Raw genomic sequence first — 18,328 nt, forward strand, 5'->3', positions numbered from 1 at the left:
CAATTCTCTATTTCTCTGATTGGCAAGTATGAAATTCACACATGATGGAAGTTTCCTGTGAGATCTGGTAACATTGGAATATAGATCTCCTTTTGTTTTTAGAGGCTAGAGCTAAACCTAATATTTGTCCTATTAGATTAAGTTATCTAACATCAATTCTGTTGATCAATTTAGCTACAAAACACTTACAAAACTAATAATTCTTACTCTAAACTATTGTTAATCTGAAGGAAATAATTTTAATGACTTTCTTCTCTCTCATTGCAGTGATCTCTAAATGTTCAAAATAAGTTGGAAAAGTAAAAATGGGATAAACTCTGAATGTCCACTTTCATATTTTCTTTCATTTATTATTAAAATGTCATATTTAAAACACAGAACTTGCATGCCTGCTAATGCAGGCAGCTAAATACATTTATTCAGCAAACTTTTTCCTACTAACTATATGGAACATGATATGAACAAGACACTGAATTCTAGACCTTCCTTAGGCTTGCCTCCCTTAGGCATGAAAACTGGGAGACTTTGGAACAGTCATTCTCTAAGCCCAACCTATCTCACAGGGTAGTTTTTGTGATGAAAATAGAAAATAGGAATATTAAGTTTGCCACACTGCCTGCCCCTCCCTCCCCTCTCCCCTCTCTCCATCCATCCATCCATCCATCCATCCATCTCAGGATAAAAATATAATTATGAATTTTGATTTTTTTTTAATTCAAAGGAACAGAGCTGAAGAGAGATACTAGCTGAAAACTGAAGTACAAGAGTTTATAAAAGGCTTCTCATATCATAAATTACTGACATAAAACAGATAGGGTACGATATCCTTTTCTGCTGGAATAGATCATGAAAGCTTGTTATTCTGTTGGAAGATAAAGCATCATCTGGAAAAGCTCTCCAACTAAAATGATGGCTTACCTCCAAACTATGCCAGTCTGGTTATAGAATAAATATAAGGAGACTCCTTGTGAACTGAATTGGATGATAAGCATTTAGTTCGGGTGTCGGCAACCTATGGCCTCAGAGCTGCATGCGGCTCTTTCGTCCCCCTGCTGTGGCTCCCTATTGGCTGGCTAGCCACGCCCATCACTGATGCTCTGCATCGTAATGGGCTTCAGGAGGAGGAGGACGCTGTTTACAACAGGGAGCATTGGCTGCAGCCAGCCCAGGCCAGCATCTCAGGGCAGAAAGCAAGTCGTGTGTCTCCCCAAGCAACCAAGGTGCGTGCAGCACTAAGAAGCGCTGGAAGAAGCCTCCATGAGATGAGAGGCAACAGGGGTGAGTCCCTCTTGTTCAGAGCGAGTCTCCATCCCCATCGTTGCCCTTACCTTCCCAGGCTACGCGAGGAGTGACTGGGAGGGGAGGGTGAGGGGCAGGGCCAGCTAGCTGAGAGGGAGCTACAGCAGGGGGATGAAAGAGCTTCATTTATCTGGGAACCTGAAATGACTCTTGATTTAAATCATATGGTAAAAAGCACCCAAAGAAAAAGAAAGAACATCAGCAAAAAAACAAAAACAACTCCAACCCTTGCCTGTTTTTGGAAATGATTCAAGAGGGAGCACACACACACACAAGAGGGGGGGGAGGAAGAGAGATGAGAGAAAAGGGGAGAAAAGAGAGAGAAATGAGAAAATGATGGAGGGAGAATAAGAGAGAGGAAAGAGAAACAAATGAGAGAAGGGAGAGAGAAACGCTAGAGAGGGAAAAGAGGGAAACAGAGAAGGGAGAGAAAGAAAGAAAGAAAAGGGAGGGAGGGAGAGGAAAAACAGAAAAACAGAAATGAAAGGGAGAGAAAGAGAGAAATGAGACAGAAATAAGAGAAGAAAAAGAGAAATGAGAAAATGATAGGGGAAAAAGAGAGAAACAAATGAGAGAGAGAAGGGAGAGGGGGAGAGAAATGAGCTGGAGGGAGAGAATGATGGAGGGAATGAGAGAGGGGAAAAAGAGGGAAACAAATGAGAGAAGGGGAGAGAAAGAAGGGAAAGAGAGAAAGGGAGAGGAAAAAGAGAAAAACAGAAGGGGGGGAGAGAGGAAGACCCATTTCCCAGAGAAAACACCTGGAGCCACAAAACCTGGGTAGGTGTGGCTGGGCAGGTCATGTGGGTGGGAGTGACGTTGAGTTGGCCACGCCCACCCAGATTTTGTGGCTCCCAGTGTTTTCTTTTCTGTGGGAAACGGGTCCAAATGGCTCTTTGAGTGATTAATGTTCCATACCCCTGGTTTAGTTAATCCATATGAACTAACACTGGCTTATTAACCATATTAAATATTGTATATTGCTGTATTTCCAAATTATATCCATTTTCCTAATATTAAGTGTTGGAAGACCAGTAGTTTTTAACAAAAGGAAAAAATTCAAAGTGGCTAGACTTATGTTTTTCAAATAAAGACTAACTTTAGAATAATTTTTAAAAGGCAAACTATTAAGATATTTGATCCAGTCATAATAGTCTCAGCTTTAATGGGGATAAATATTTCTAACTTATCCAAGAAAATAGGCCTTTGCTTCTCCAGCACTTTTTTCTTGCATCTCTTCTACTCAAAGGCTGGGCATGCACAGGCAAGGGAGGCGTGGCCAAAGAACTGATTAACTCAGCCTACAAGTAGAAGAGAGGAGCAAAACCCATTCCTTGGATTTTCTACTCAGCACAATGGAGAATCGACAGCTTTACTCCATTCAACTAACCTAAAATCCTAAAAAAATTATTGGACTTGTAGACAGGAAGTTTAAGTCTGTCTATTTAAAATGTTTAAGCCAACTACTTCAGAAATGGGACTATATAAAGATTATACTTTTTCCTTTATTTCATTTGCTGATTATTTGACCTACATTCATCATTGCCTTTTCAATGACATGTCATTTCTCTGCTACAATCTCAATATATTCTAAATTTATTTTTCATTTGGACTGATTCTAATTCAGTCATCACCAACCACAGGCTGAAGTAAATAAACATAAAATAATAAAGAACCCATTTTTCGTTAGTCAGTGCAATAAGTCTATTAGGACACTTAGAAGCCAACATGAAGCTCATATTTATTCCATGGAATCCCTCCATGGGTATAAAGGGCAAAATAACTTCTCTGATCAATTATGGCAACACAAGTTATTTAGAGATAAATACCAAGCCCAATCTAACTCTAACTCAGTGCCAAAAAATCCACTGTATAATAGAAATAGGGAAATTTGCTTATCAAATGAAACAGTATTAGGAAAAACTACTAACAGCATTTATTAAAAAAAAACCTTTATGAAAAATATTAAATAGGTATCAATAATCAAAATACTTAATATAATGATTTGTTTAGTAGAGAGCGGATACATAATTGTATCACTAATATTAAAATTACTATTTTTGCTAAATAAAATATTTGATGTATGTATTTGAACTTTACAAGCTTCTGTTATTCTAATAAATAAATGGAAGCAGTTTTAATAAAATAATTTTAAAATTATTTCATAAAATGTCTAGAACATGGTCATCCAACCTTTTGACTTGCTGCCTTGGGCTGCATATAAAATATATAATACAGTTAATGTACATAAATAACAAACTTCCTTTATTTGTATTTCTTATTATCTTGTGGGGTTGCATTAATAACTGTCAAGGGCCACATGTGGCCTAGACACACCTGTTCTAGAAAGATAATTATACAAGTTTAATAATATGCCAGATAACTGCCACTAAAATTTAGGACAATCTAATAAGAAACTATTCCTTACATTCAGTTTCTCGTTTAACTATATCCCAAGAATTGAGGTTCCAATTCCAGAACATTTTAGACCATCCTATTTAATAATGTAAAATATCAAGATCTACAGTTACAGCATGTTCTGTGTATATTATTAATGTAATAGATCTAGAAAGGATTGGAATGAACTTTAACTCTCATATATTTTGATGAATGTGTAAGAAAATATGTTGTTATTCCATGCAGTTAATTATATAGAACTACAGTGAATCTCAAAGGATGCACATAAGCCTTGAACTGGGTTCATAGCAAAAACCAATTTTAGAGAATGAAAACCTGATGGTTATACCTGTTAGCAAGCTTAACAAACAACTAGGAGGGAGAAATCAATAATAACAGGATGTGAGTAGAGCCTAGAGCCTAGAGCCTACTATTTTCAGTTTGTACAATCTTTTTTAAATCTAGCCTTCAAATAGCACATATAAATGCTATGAACAATAGATTACAAAACCATCATCAATGTTAAAGCTAACAAGTTTTTCTCCCATGAAGAAAAAAGCCTTGAAAGGTTAGTTTTACCTTTATAATATTGTATCACAAATTTGGACACTATACAAATACATTTTTAAATATAACACAAAGGTAGTTTGTGAAGAAATTCTTGCAAATTTTCAATCATCTAATGGTGACTGCTGAAAGTTCACATTGCAGGCATTCATCAAAATTCTGGGTTATAGTCCATAGAGTTCATACTGATTAACTAAGTCTTTCTATCCAGTTTATGGTATTTATTACACCATGTATCCATCAATTGAAAAATGAGAGTTTAAAATAAGTTTTCACAAGAGCCAAAAGTATAATAGTGAGTTTGTTATATTTCTTAAAAAGTCTGTGGATTTAAAAGAATATAAGTTTAGCAATCTAATATATGCTAATTTATTGAAAACTATTTTTATTTGAATGTTATGAAGCATTTACTAATTTAAAAAATAAAAATGTAGCTTCATATATTTACTAATTTGATATAACTCATAAGAAGACATTTATTAAACCAAAGTAGAAAAATTATGTCACCTTTGGAGCAAGCAGATCAATCTACTTTTTAACTATGTTTTCAGATTTAGAATGTTTTCATACTACCAATTCAATACCATATACTGAGATCAATTAACTGAATATTAAGATTCAATTATACTGTCATAATCTGTTGAACAAAGTTTCTTCTGTTCAGATGACACTAGCCCATAAGAATAATTTATGAATCCAGTGATTATGTAATTCTTCTGCTGATGAATATCAGACCCACCCAGAATTCTGAAGACCATCAATGAGAAGAGACATTATTTCCAATATAGTTTTAAACAACTTTGATAATAATGGGGTGCAATATCACAGAAAACTATAATAACCTTTACCAAGTAACAAAAAAATCTAGCAAAAGAATCTGTGCTTTGAAATCTGTCATATTAAAGAAGACTTCATTTTGAAATTCCAACCTATCCCAAATCTTTTAAAAAAAAACAGTATTGTAATATCTACAAATTGCTTCAGAACTAATTCTAGGAATTGATTTGTAGTAGTATTTTACTTTAATAGGATAGGTTAAAAACTGATATTTTGAGTACAATGCTGATTTATTTTATGTTATAGAACTTCTTTGCCTCAAAATTTAACTGTAATAGTAGCTAAGCAATATAACTTAAGTACACAGAAATAAGTAACTACCTGCTAAAAATAACAGGTTTCTCCTGAGCATCTCAGTCATATTTAATGCCAACCAATTAATTGGAAGAATCTTAAGTTATAGTAACCATATAAATTTTAAACCAAGCATAATGCTATCTCCTCTTTTAATTACATTATAAAATACATTTCTCCCTATTTTTTACAATTCCTTTCTTGCTTTCCCACACAAAACCATGCTTCTGCTGCTGTGGAAATTCTTATCATAGAAAGGAGAGAAGAGAAAGAGAATATCCTGGTATAGATCACAATTCTGCATGATTGAAAGTTTCTTCTTGAAATAAATATTTTAGGGGAAGTTTTTAAAGAAAAACCAACAGAGCAAGCCTATACATATTAACTGAGAAATCCTGGAACACATTTCCAAGGTGATTTTAGATTTCAAATTTAGATACAAACTATTTCTTGCTCTACATTTTTAGGTTTAATTACATTAACTTTTATAAAGCTGTGTCTTAGTTCAAGAACATTCAGCTTTACAGAAGAGATCAGCATTTTCTGCATATCCTGATTTTTTTAAATATGAACTCTTTTTATCCCTTCTTACTTTACTTTTGTGATTACACCTTTTAAATATAAACTTCTTACTGAATTGTATTTCCTTAAAGCATTCTGATGCTTCAACGAATGAGGGAGCTCTACATTTCCAAATTTGGTACTTTGTTCAAAGAAACCATTTAGAAATATTTTATATATGGAATTCCAAAACCTGGGAAAGATCTGGTACAACTTATTCTATTTAAAAAGCAAGTCAATGTGGAACCTTCTTTACCTCTATGATCTCCTTTTTCCTAAGAAGTACCTTTTGTTAATATCTGCAGGTTTACATTAAAACTCCTGAAAGATATATATTCCAGACTATATTTATGTCCTCATATGTTTTCTTCCACATTTGTGAAAATATATAATTAGTAATCTGATAGAATAAGTAGATAGACCAGTTAATAAGGCTAAATTTAATTATTTCTAGTTTATGCTACAAAAAAAATGAAATAAAGTATTTCTTTTCAAGTTACCAAATGTACTTGATAGATTCAAGAGTTACTGTAACTCTTTTCAGCAGCATAGAAGTTTATATTTTTTTATTTAATGTCTATGATCTCATTTCCTTAATATTCTTATAAAGTTTTCCACAGTTTTGCAACATAGTTTAGTAATGAACCAGAGGTTAAAATTTATCCTACATGTCTATCTTATCAGCAAGTACCTTGAAATAGATTTAACATGCATTTAAACTCAATAAACATTCCAATAAATGTGTTTCTAACAATACATTCCATTTAGAAAATATAAAAAAATAAATACCTGTCTTCATCACCATCAACAGGAATAGATATGCCAAAGACAGTGCTGGCAAGACTGTTCATAGGAGTAGTTGCAGGTAAGTTAAGAGGGTTTGTTAAACTGTCCGGAATAGGTGGCTTCACATGAAGTTTGTTTTCAGCAACAAGAGAAAGTGGTGGTTGAGGTAGGGGTTCAGATTTTCTTCTAGTATCATCAATCTGGCCTAAAGGCTGTGTCTGAAACTGTCCAATGTTAGATTGTGGTAGATTCGTATGTACACTGCTTGTGCCTTGCATTAATGGAAGGCCAATATGTTGCTGGACAACACTGGAACTTCTACTGACAGTTGTATGGCTGGTCAGCTGGGATTGGACTAAAGTAACAGAGGCATTTGGCATAGTAACAGAAGTTGTAGACACATTAGGCACAGTAGTACCAGGTACAGCTACAGGCACATTCTGAACTCCGGAGACTATACTGTGTGGAGCACCAGCCACTTGACTGCTTCCACCCATTTGCTGCTGAGTCATGGATTTCTGTTGAACAGCCCCTGCATGTCCAATGCCTTGCTGTACCACACCTCCTGGTTGAGAAATGACAGTCTGAAGTGGAGTTGTCAGGCCACCCTGCATTAGCCCAGATCCCTGTCCTATTGTTTCGCCTGCTGGTGAAGCAACTCCCATCACTGGTGCTAGAGGTGAAGGATTCTGACCAACTACTTGTGCTGCTGGAAGACTGGAAGCTCCAGTGCCTGTGACTGAGCCAGAAGCAGCCTGTTGTGTAGCTCCTTGAGACTGCATTACTGTCATATGCTGAATGTACTCTGGCTGACCAGGAGTCTGGGCTGACACCATGTGTACTGGTGTCATCTGTGACTGAGAGTAAGCAAACTGCTGAGTCTGTGGTACATTTGCTTGCTGTACTTGCTGTTGTGGCATAGGCAAACCTGGCTGAGCTATTGCTACATTCGTAGATGGTAAGCCTTTCCCATTAGGCCCAGCTTGCCCCATGCTCTGTGCATTTACCTGTGTCTGCAACAGAGATCCCATCACCTGCTGGCCTGCTACTGTGGCTCCCGAATAGATTGGCTGAGCACTACTGTGAGGCTGCTGACCAATAACAAAATTAGGCTGCTGTGGAGGGGGCTGGTTTATTTTCTCTGGCTGGAGTAGCTGTGAAACAGCAGTAACAGAACTGTCAGCTAAAGAGTCAGGGCCATGCACAGAAGTTACCACACCTGAGACAATCAATGAACTACCAGTAGCACCTAAGCCACTGTCCCTATCTTGAACAGCTTGTTCAAAAGTACTGTTGTGTCTAATGCAATCACCAGTCCTGGCTAACACAGCCCCACCATCCGAGTCCCGATCATAGTATTCCATACACGTCCATCGTCCCCGTCTATACGGCTCCCCAGTACCATGGTCTAGCTTGATCACTCTGAAGCGAGAACTGCATGCGGCAGCAGCCGTTAGAGGCATGGCTGGCGGACCAGCAGCTGGTTGCACACTGCTGCCTCCTGTCGCTACTGAGCAGGCTTGGCTGGCAGTCGCTGAAGGCATCACAGTGCTCCTGGGAACCGCTCCTCCATTGGCAACAGGCACAGCAGGAGAAGGCGGCGGCTGGATCCCTCCAGAAGCCGCAGCAACAGCAGCAGCAGCTACTTGGCCATCCAGAAGCAAATTGGGAGAGACTGTCCCTGGAGTCTCAGCATCACCCACATTGTTGAGAGTTTCCTCGGAGGAGCTGCGCTCACAGACATCTTCAGGTCCATAGTCGGTGGCACGGGACACATCGAAAATCTCCGATGAAACATCCTCGGTGCGGGATTCATCCGGGTCGTCCAAGCTCTCGGTATCTTCCGTGATGCTGCTGGCCACTTGGGCCGTCGTCACACTTGTGATCTGAAAACAGCTTTTTTTCTTGGCCGGCATCTTGGACATGGTTCCTTCGCGAGAGAGACGCGGGTGAGAAGTCAGGGGGTTCCGCCCACCTGCCCTCGCCGGAGTCGACGAAAAACTAGGTGAGGACCTTGAAAGGGGTCCGAGCTGGCCGCCACACAAGCCTGGCCGGGCGGAGCGGAGGAGGAGGATCACGTTCTCTCTACGGCGCAGTCGCTGGCCGTCTCGCACATTCCTCCGGCCTCCCGACGCAGTCCGGGCTCAGCAGGCGGTCACCAGGCCTGGGGTTGGAGACGAGGCAAAAAAGGGAAGGGGGGCGGCGGCCGGGCTCCTCCTCTTCCTCCCCTTGAGTAAAGCGGCGGGCCCCTCGGCGGGCAGGCGGCGGCGGCGCCGCCACCTCCTCCTCCTCCTCCTCCTCTTCTTCTCGCCTCTCCGCGAGTTCCGCTGTCCCCTTTCGCAGCTGAGGTTCCTTTCACAGCCGTTCTCGGGTTGCGCGGCCGGGGTGGCGCTATCACTCAAGCCGCTCCGCTGCCGGGCTTCCGGCCAGACCCGGGATTCCCAAGGCGGGCCAACGCCACTGATCCGTCCGCAAGCTTTCGGAGAGGGGCGGCGGCAGCCGGCGAGGCGTCCCTGAGGCGCAGGCCGCCCTGCCTCCCCGCTCTACCTGGAGATCAGCACCAGACGCATCATCTTCTGGGGAGGAGAGAAAAGAGGGGACGAGAACGAGTCCGGTCACAGCGGCCCCCTCAGGCGGGCGGGCCTCCTAGACGCAGCGGGGTCGCTCGCTCTGTGCCGCCAGAGCAATTTCTCCGTCTGCCGAGCCAGGTGGCAGCGAGGCGGAGCGGCCGGGCTCCTTTTCCCCCTTCTCTGAAAAGCGCCGCGCACGCTCCGTTCCCCTGCGCCGCCGAAGGAGCTGAAATTCAAACTGCTCACTCCCCTCGCTCAAGATGGGGCTCAAATGGAGCCGCGGGGCAGGCTGGGAACTGGAGCAGGGCTGCTACTGCGGCAGCCTCACTTGTCTCCGCCCCCCACGCAGGAGCGCGCGCTGACATCAGCACCCGCGGACGCGCCCCTCTCCAACTCGAGCGGCTGAGAAATTTCATCCGGCCGAGAAAGGGGCGGGCGAGAGGGAGGGAGGGAGCGGAGCGTGACTTCTCTGAGACAAAACCCCGCCCCTTCGCCATCGTCATGTTAACCGTTTGGAATATTCCACTGGTTCCACCTCGCCTTCTCTTTCTCTCAGCAGACTTGGTATCTTCCCGGGGTGGGGGCGGGGGCGAGGGGGGGGGAAAGGGAGGATAGGAACGATGTAGCCCCCCCCCTTTTTTAACGTCCCTGCTTGTGTTCCACGTCGAAGTTTTATCTGCCCCGGTTGTGGCCCTTTTATCTTTAGGATGTGACACGCCCGACTAAGTTATACTATAACTTTTATAGCCTCCTCTTTGCCTGGAGGTTTTTCTAATGAGGAAAGTGCTTCCCCTGCTGCCAGGAGTACATTTATGAGTCTGCTGGGTTTTTAACTGGTTTGAATCCGCATTAAAGTCAAATGTTTACCCACTTAAAATCTTTGCTTTATTTTCCACACCAGCTTTGGTAGCCCAGTATGAGAAAAGCGGCCAGAGAACTAGTGAAGAAGAACACTTCCATGTTTAGGAAATGTTGCTTCTTTTCTGCCACGTGGTGTTTTCCAGGATTTGGCAGCCTTAAGTAGGACATGCCTTATCAAACGGGGCACTTACATTATATAGGTTTTTTACATTATATAAGCTTTTGACTTAAAAGATCCCCAAGGCAACAGAGTCCGGGCTGCCAAAATCCAGGCAACCACTAGATGGTGACACAGAGCTGTCTGCATTTTGGCAGTTCAGACAATCCTGGATAAGAAGCTCTACAGTCTGATTCCCCCCATTGAATAGATGTTTGTTACTTATTTTTTTTTCTTTAACGATTTTGAGAGACAAATTAACAGTTCAGAATATTTGCCTCTGCAATTGTAACCCAAGGGATCAAGTGCAATTTGTTTCCATGAAACAAATGAAAGTGTTTAGGGCAGAGCCTTGGGCGTTCTATCCTTCCAAAATGTGTGGTAAATTTCAATGCACAGCCAGTGTAATCCAGTAATCAATGGCAAAGCATGCTGGGAGAGGTGTTTTAGGATCTGAAGGGGCACATATTCCCTTTTGGTTTAATTAGATGAGTTTGCTTGGTTTATTATTTTTTTTTTAAGACCAAGCTGCTATCTCAATGTGCAAATTACTAGTGATTTTAAAGGGATTAAACAAAGTTGATGGGAACTACCAGATGACCACAGATTTGGTTCACTTCCCAAATGTTCAAATTTAAGATTATCACCCTCTTCTTAGCATTAGTGCTATCTGTTATAAGATACAAAGATTATTTCATCCTTGAAATATATATTTTTTCACACTTTTTAACCGTCCGTCTCTCTCAGAAAGGGGCTTTGGGGGGGGGGTACAATTTAATCTGCAGCAATATTATATGCAGAGAGATGGAAAGATTCAGCATTATCCACTATGGAAGAACGGTTGGTGAAATTGACATCTTGCTGAGATGGATAAACTAACTTTGATTAGAGAAAATATACTATCTACATTTATTGCTGACTTGAAACCTCTTATGGGATTTTTCTGTAAAATGAATTTGTGATTTATAGTTTTGATGATTAGCCAGGTATTTTTTTCCTTGTACATTTTGCTTTCTCTTTTCTTTTTTCTTTTTTCCTTACTTTATATTAGTTTAAATCCATTTAATAACAATTTTTATCTTTTGTTGAAAATGTTTTAATGAATATATATATATAATTAAAATAGCCAGCAAAGTATATACTGCTGTTCTATTTGAAATAGAAGTACCTCACTGCAGTTAAATCATGTTCACATCATTGGTTTCACTACTGCAATGGACTACACAAGGGATTACATTTGAAGATCATATAGAAGCTGCAATTGATTCAGTATACAGCAACCTGGTTGTATGGCATGTTTTGTCAAGAGCTCATTTCACCTATGCTTGGGCCTCTATATTGACTTTCAATGGGTGCAGCCTAAAATGCTTGTTTTGAACTATAAAGCCATATATGACCTGGCACCTAAGTACTTTTAAAAAACATTCTTCAACTTGATCTGACCACGCCAACTGAATTTGCACCAGAAAAAGAGTTAGGATTTTCCTGAGTCTGAAAGACAGACTTATATATGCCATTTGTTAAAAAGTCTTAATTTGATCATACATGGAAGCACAGAGAAACAAGAGTGCAAAAATGCATATGTATCTCAGAATCTCCAATTAATAAAATCTCATTTGGTTATCACCTTCAAAGCCTTCATGGCATGAGTCCAAGCTATCCAAGAAAGTGGCTCACGCCCGTGGAATTAGCCTGCCCCATTCAGGGTGGTAGAAGGGGCATGCTGCAGTACATAGTGTGGTGTAAGATAGGTAGCTATATCTTGATCCCCTATTAATCTCAACTTTGTTCCTGCAAACTCTTTCCCAACAGTAAGTCTACAAGTATGTGTTAATTAAATCAAAAGTAAACTAGCACAAATAAGTAGGTTATCAAATATATATAAAATCAGGAGGAGCTTGGAAGCACCTTTTTAGACTAACATATTTTATTAAAAAGTATAACTTCATCAGATGTATGATGAAGATATACAGTAGGGTCTGGAAGACCATGCATGGAACAATTTAAAAATTCTAATATTTTTGCTCCATTTTTCATTTCACAATGTACGATATTCTGATCCAACTGTGTCATTCTCTAAAATTAATTGCTAAGTGTCACTTGTTATTATGAAGTTCAAATTCCTAATCTGAAAGAATTAATCACTGCTCCAATCCATACACATAGTTTGCATAAGGATTCTAATTTGAAATAATCCTGTAATGTAGCTTTTTCATAGCAAAGTAGAGTATAGTGATTAATGTTGATCAGCTTGAATTATTTGGCTGAGATTTGGCTTGTCCTAAGGAAGGAGAATGGAAGTTAACAAGGGATGAAAAATCAAAGGACAATAGAAGTTAACAGGTATTGGGGAAGAAGATGAAGACCAAAAAGGAACAAGATGCATAGATTTACTAACATTTCCTGATAAACTATTCCCTTATCACAGCTGACTTTTAGCTTTATTTTTATGATCAGGTCAATTTTTCTTGATAGTACTCCAGGGCTGGGATCTCCCCAAGGAATTTGGGGTGGTATTCTTTTTTCATTTACCTGGCACAAATTTATTTTAGAGCGAGGGCCACTAAAAGCAGTGTTGGGTACCTCATATTGCTTTGAGGTTTCCCACCTCTGTTTTAGAAAATTCTTCCATACACTGGTAAAATGTGAATTTTGCTTTTCAGCTACGCTTAGGAAATTTTTTCCAAATCCTGTTGCTAAAGTAGGGAGAGATATATGTATACCTGCACACGTGCACCAAAAAAATCTAGTAATGCTATTATCAAGTCTCAGATATAATATACATGCAGAGATGAAGTATAGGACTGGCTAAAGGTTGACTCGGCCTTCCATCCTTCCAAGGTTAGTAAAATGAGGACCTGGATTGTTGGGGGCAATATGTTAACACTAAATAATAATAATAATAATAATAATAATAATAATAATAATAATAATAATAATAATAATAATAATAATAATAATAATAATAATATTTGTATACCGCCCTTCTCCCGAAGGACTCAGGGCGGTGTACAGCCTATTAAAAGCACAAAGACAAACAACAATTAAAATAATTTAAAATTATTATTGGCTCAATATTAAAAACCCCCAAAATTTAAAACATCCCATTTAAAATCATTACATTGATAGCCCGGCTTGGTGGAACAGCAGGGTCTTAAGGGCACAGTGAAATACCCTGAGGTCGGAGATCTTATGCATTTCTGGGGGCAGTTCATTCCACAGGGCTGGGGCTCCCACAGAGAAGGCCCTCCCCCTGGGTGTCGCCAGCCGACATAACTTGGCCGATGGCACCCTGAGGAGACCCTCTCTGTGGGAGCGAACTGGCCGGTGGGAGGCTACTGGTGGCAGAAGTCGGTCTCGAAGGTACCTGGGTCCTATGCCATGGAGCGCTTTAAAGGTGGTAACCAACACCTTGAATCGCACCCGGAAGACCACTGGGAGCCAGTGCAGCTCGTGCAGGAGGGGTGTCACATGGGCAGAATGGGTTGCGCCCATAACCACCCGCGCGGCCACATTCTGGACCAGTTGGAGCCTCCGAGTGCTCTTCAAGGGGAGCCCCATGTAGAGAGCATTACAATAGTCCAGCCGGGAGGTAAATTACTCAGAGAGTGCTGTAAAGCACTATGGAACAGTATACAAGTCTTAAGTGTTATTGCTAAGTGCTGTTTTGTACTTCCCATTCACACACTTCTTTGAATATTCTGTATTCTCCATGGAGAAACTGACAATATTGTAAGGGAGGACTTTCCAGAGGTGAAGGAAGGATAGTGAATTTATTTGGGATGATATAGAATATGCATAAACAGGAAATTAAATGACTTACCCATCTTATCACCCCTAAAATATGGCAAGCTACACCTGTTTGTCCTTTTACATAGTTATTAAAAGCAAATGAACTTTATTCTCATTTGGCATCTAGCTACCCTAAGCCTCTTCCCTTTTATTATCAGGTCTGCAGTTGTACTTCAGGGGCAATACATTTCTTCCTATCTAGGAGCTGTCAAAGGCATAATAGCTCTGCCAGAAAATGGAAATAATGTTGCATATACCAATCAACTTTGGCCAGGCCATGCTGGTGGGATGGCTTACCTGTTCACAAAATGGCTATCACGTTTAAGAGAAGACTTTAGTAATGCATAGACTGTTCTGTATATAGAATTCTATTAGCATAACATTATATTTTCCTGTCTTAACAAGACTAGAATAAGCTTTACTACAAGACTATAGAGTAATCCTGCCCTTATTACTTTATAAGTAACCCAAGGTGGTGAATATATATGGTACTCCTTCCTCCTATTTTCCCCATCACCTCCTCTGTGAGGTAGGTTGGGCTGAGGAGAGTGACTGGCACAAAGTTATCCAGCCAGCTTCCATGCCAAGGTGGGACAGTCTTCTGGCACTCAGACTCCTAGTTTTTAGGTCAGTACTCTATCAAATTGTTGTTAAAGATATAACTAAAAAGGCCTGTTTAAATGATGGTCAAAGTACCTTATATTAAAAAAAGTCCAATAATAATAGACATGCATTGTTTATTAGAAATACATAGTATCATAATAGTTATAAGTATTTAAAATGAATTCAGCTCTGTGATAGTGTTTGTATATTTTTATACACTAGAAATAAGAGTATTTTTTAATAATGTATGAAAAACATAAATCAAACAAAATAGTTTTATGTTTAGAGAGAGAAAAATGTGCATGTACATGATTGAAATGGCCTGGCAGTGCTTTTTTAGAGTTCTGCTTTGTTAGGGCCCATAAATGGGAAGGTTAGGCAAGACAGAATAGCATGCTGTTCTGCATTTTACACAGAGCATTGCTTCTCAGTCTGAACATTAAACACAAAAATAATGGATTTGCTTGGATGTGGAACAGTCCTTAAGTTAAATAAACATCCTAACAAAAATTAAGAAAGTTGTTTTCCAGTAATGTGTTAGGCCCAGGAACTTGAAGGACTATGTGTATGTAAATTTTTTAATTGAATCAAGTACATGTTCTATTATTTTCAAGAAGGCTGCATCTGTAGTTAGGTAATTTTCATTAAGTAATGAACTTCCTATCTACTTCAGTTTACACAATAATCATCAAATGTTTTAGGGAACAATATTGACTCTTCATTTGTGCACATGCTATTTGCAACATTTATTTATTTATCATTTTTATCTACAGTAGCTCCCTTTCCTTCAAAGGGGACTCTTGTACCCCCAAACTGCTGTCAGTCTTCCAAGGTAGACTAGACTAGGACAACAAAGTCACATATGTTATTACTATTTGTAATAGTAATTTGGTTGACTCAGACTTCCATCCTTCCTAGGTTGGTAAAATGAGGACCCAAATTGTTGGGGACAGTATGCTGACTCTGTAAACCACTTAGAGAGGGCTATAAAGCACTGTAAAGCGGTATATAAGTCTAAGTGCTATTGCTATTGCTATTTTTATTATAAGATTATAGTAACAAAATCTTGCAAGTCTGAATATGCTTCCTCCTCATTCCCTTTATCCTTGTGAGAACTAAGGAAGATCTTGTCTGAGATGCTTACTTGGGGTACAGATCTTGCTTGGACCAAGATTTCTTTTATCTGAGTATTGTTTTGGGTTATGACTTTTCTCTCTGTTCCACAATGTTATTGCTCCTACACTTAGCACATTAGGTAATACTCTGTGTGTGTGTGCGTGTGTATAACCATAGTATGTATGTGTATGTATATATATATATACGTAGTCATACTATGGTTACAATTTATTACTCTTTGTTTATTGTTTATGGGGGCTCAATGGCTCAGTAAAAACGTTGAGCTTGTCATGTGATAGGATGAAATCCCAATACTTGCCCCTAGCAGTTTGAAAGCATGCAAATATGGGAAAGTAATAGTATTCTATGCACCTTGGCGCAGAGACAGGTTGGCAACATGACCATGGAAATGTCTTCAGACAACGCTGGCTTTCTCAGCTAAGAAACTGATATGAGCACCGCTCTCTAGAGTCAGTAATGAGTGACCAGGGGAAACATTTATCTTTTTGTTTATTTTTATATTATTTATAAATTTTGACATTATTGATTGAATTCATATTTTAATATTCTGAACTGAAGGCTTGCTTAGAGGTTTGTAGTATTTTTATTATTAGTTTTTAAAATATCTTAATGTGGAGTTTGAACCACTGAATGATTTTGTATGATATTGTTAGGTTCTTAGGGGGTTTCTTTAGGCAAAGAATGTGAATTAATGAAAGGCTATGTAATTTTGAAGAAAGCACCTACCCCCTCCTAGAAGAATGAAATATTTTAGGAAATATTAAAAAGGCAGAATATTATATTTCCCCGGATTGGAAAAGGAGAAACCCAGATCGACATTTCTTCCAACAATTTTGATCATCATTTTCTGGCATTTTGGTTAATAGAGTAGTGTCTAAGTCACTGATTATTTATTGATCTATTCCATCATTCTGAAATGGCTTCTACTTCAGTCAAGTTTTGTTGGGTTATTTCATTAGAGTTATGTTTTAGGAGATACATAATATCCAGTAAATAGCACACTAAAAGATTTCAGGGGAAGCTTTGTCAGCATGATTGTGATACAGACACCTATTTTCAGATTTTTAAAATTTCATTAGTCTTACTTAAAAATCAGAATATATCAACAGGTCTTGGAATTCTACACATACCGTTACCATACATCTGCCATAATATGATTAAGTTAAAATAATACCTTAAAATTAATGTAGCAAAATACTTGAGTTTATTTATTTTCCTAACTGTTACCCATCATATATGTTGTAATGAAATACAGTGTCTAGTGCTTACACAAAACAGTAAAAAAAATGTTAAAGGCCTATATAGTTTTCACTGAGCATTGAAATTGTTGTTGCTGGTGGTTTTCTTAGCATTTGTCCCACATAGTTGGAGGGTCAGCTTGTTTAATAGTACACTCACCTAGCTCGTAAGCAAACCTATCAATTTATGATGTAACAGGATTGTCACAGAAGCTGACACTAATTTGGGCTGAGAGGGTGTAACTGGCCAAAGGTCACCCAGTTGGCTTCCACGACTAAGGGAAGACTAGAATCTGAATTTAATTATTACACTACACTGGTTCTCTATTCCCTACCTTTTGGTGTTTCCTAATAACTTACAATTGGCCCTCTTAGATATATTATTTAATACAACATTGAAAACCTGTTTACTTGAAATGCTTTTTCATTGATGTCCCTTATTTTGATATCTTGTTTTATTCATGTTCCATAGCTCTGGAATTTTTGAAAAAAAAATATTTTCTGTAATATTTTCATACAGCTTCATTAATTTTAGATTTTCAAGCATTACAATTTTTCTGTTTTGCTAGGATGGGTGGATTTGGGAAAAGAAGATATAAATATTTAAATTCTCTCTCCTTCACCCATCTACCCACTAACTCACTTTAGTATGTTTTCACTTTTTTGGGGGGGGGGAAGCTTACTTGGCAAATTCAACCTTTTAAATTATATAACATATGAACAATGATTTAGGTGATTATCAGCATAGGAAGAGAAAGTTGGTAACTCTTTGAGTAGGTCTGGCCAAACTTCATTAGTTTACTTTTGCATATTTCTGTCACTGAGACCACCTCAGTCTGTTTCCAGAGATTGGCCCATTAAGTTATTATTGTAAAGGAAAAATGCCATCTAAGGAAATGCAGGGACGAGGGGAAAGTTTTATAAGGCAGCCAAGATATTATAAATGAATAATTATTTCTGAAGAAATATTAGAAAATTGTATAGATATTATTTATCCTGTCCAAATTATTTCATGCTCAAATATTGCCTAACCCTGCCAGGGATTGAGAGCAACTAAGAATCATGTCACAATTTAAGGAGGGGGGAAGGTCAGCCTTGTACAGGTGAATAGAAAACATTGTCAGACTCACTCTGGACTCTTTCTTATTTTGCTTGCACAAGACCACAGTGGTCAATTGCAAGTCCAATATGTATATGTTTATTTCTTGCCCAACATAAACATGAGTAAAATC

General features: G+C 38.9%; 1 protein-coding gene across 2 annotated transcripts in view; it reads right to left on the reverse strand.

Annotated features, from left to right (window-relative positions):
* Positions 1-9,661, reverse strand: part of TSC22D2 (TSC22 domain family member 2) — a 33,964-nt gene extending 24,303 nt beyond the window's left edge. The window contains exon 1 of one of the 2 annotated variants that reach the window (XM_034439247.3): positions 6,742-9,661. In XM_034439247.3, the coding sequence (XP_034295138.2) occupies positions 6,742-8,663 (1,922 nt within the window). In that variant the 5' untranslated portion in view covers positions 8,664-9,661. The remainder of the gene's footprint in view (positions 1-6,741) is intronic. The other variant, XM_034439246.3, reaches the window with a different exon arrangement.
* Between the last annotated feature and the right edge of the window lie 8,667 nt (positions 9,662-18,328).

This window comes from Pantherophis guttatus, chromosome 6, assembly GCF_059756535.1.
Source record: "Pantherophis guttatus breed Tessera chromosome 6, ASM5975653v1, whole genome shotgun sequence".
NCBI classification, from domain to species: Eukaryota; Metazoa; Chordata; class Lepidosauria; order Squamata; family Colubridae; genus Pantherophis; species Pantherophis guttatus.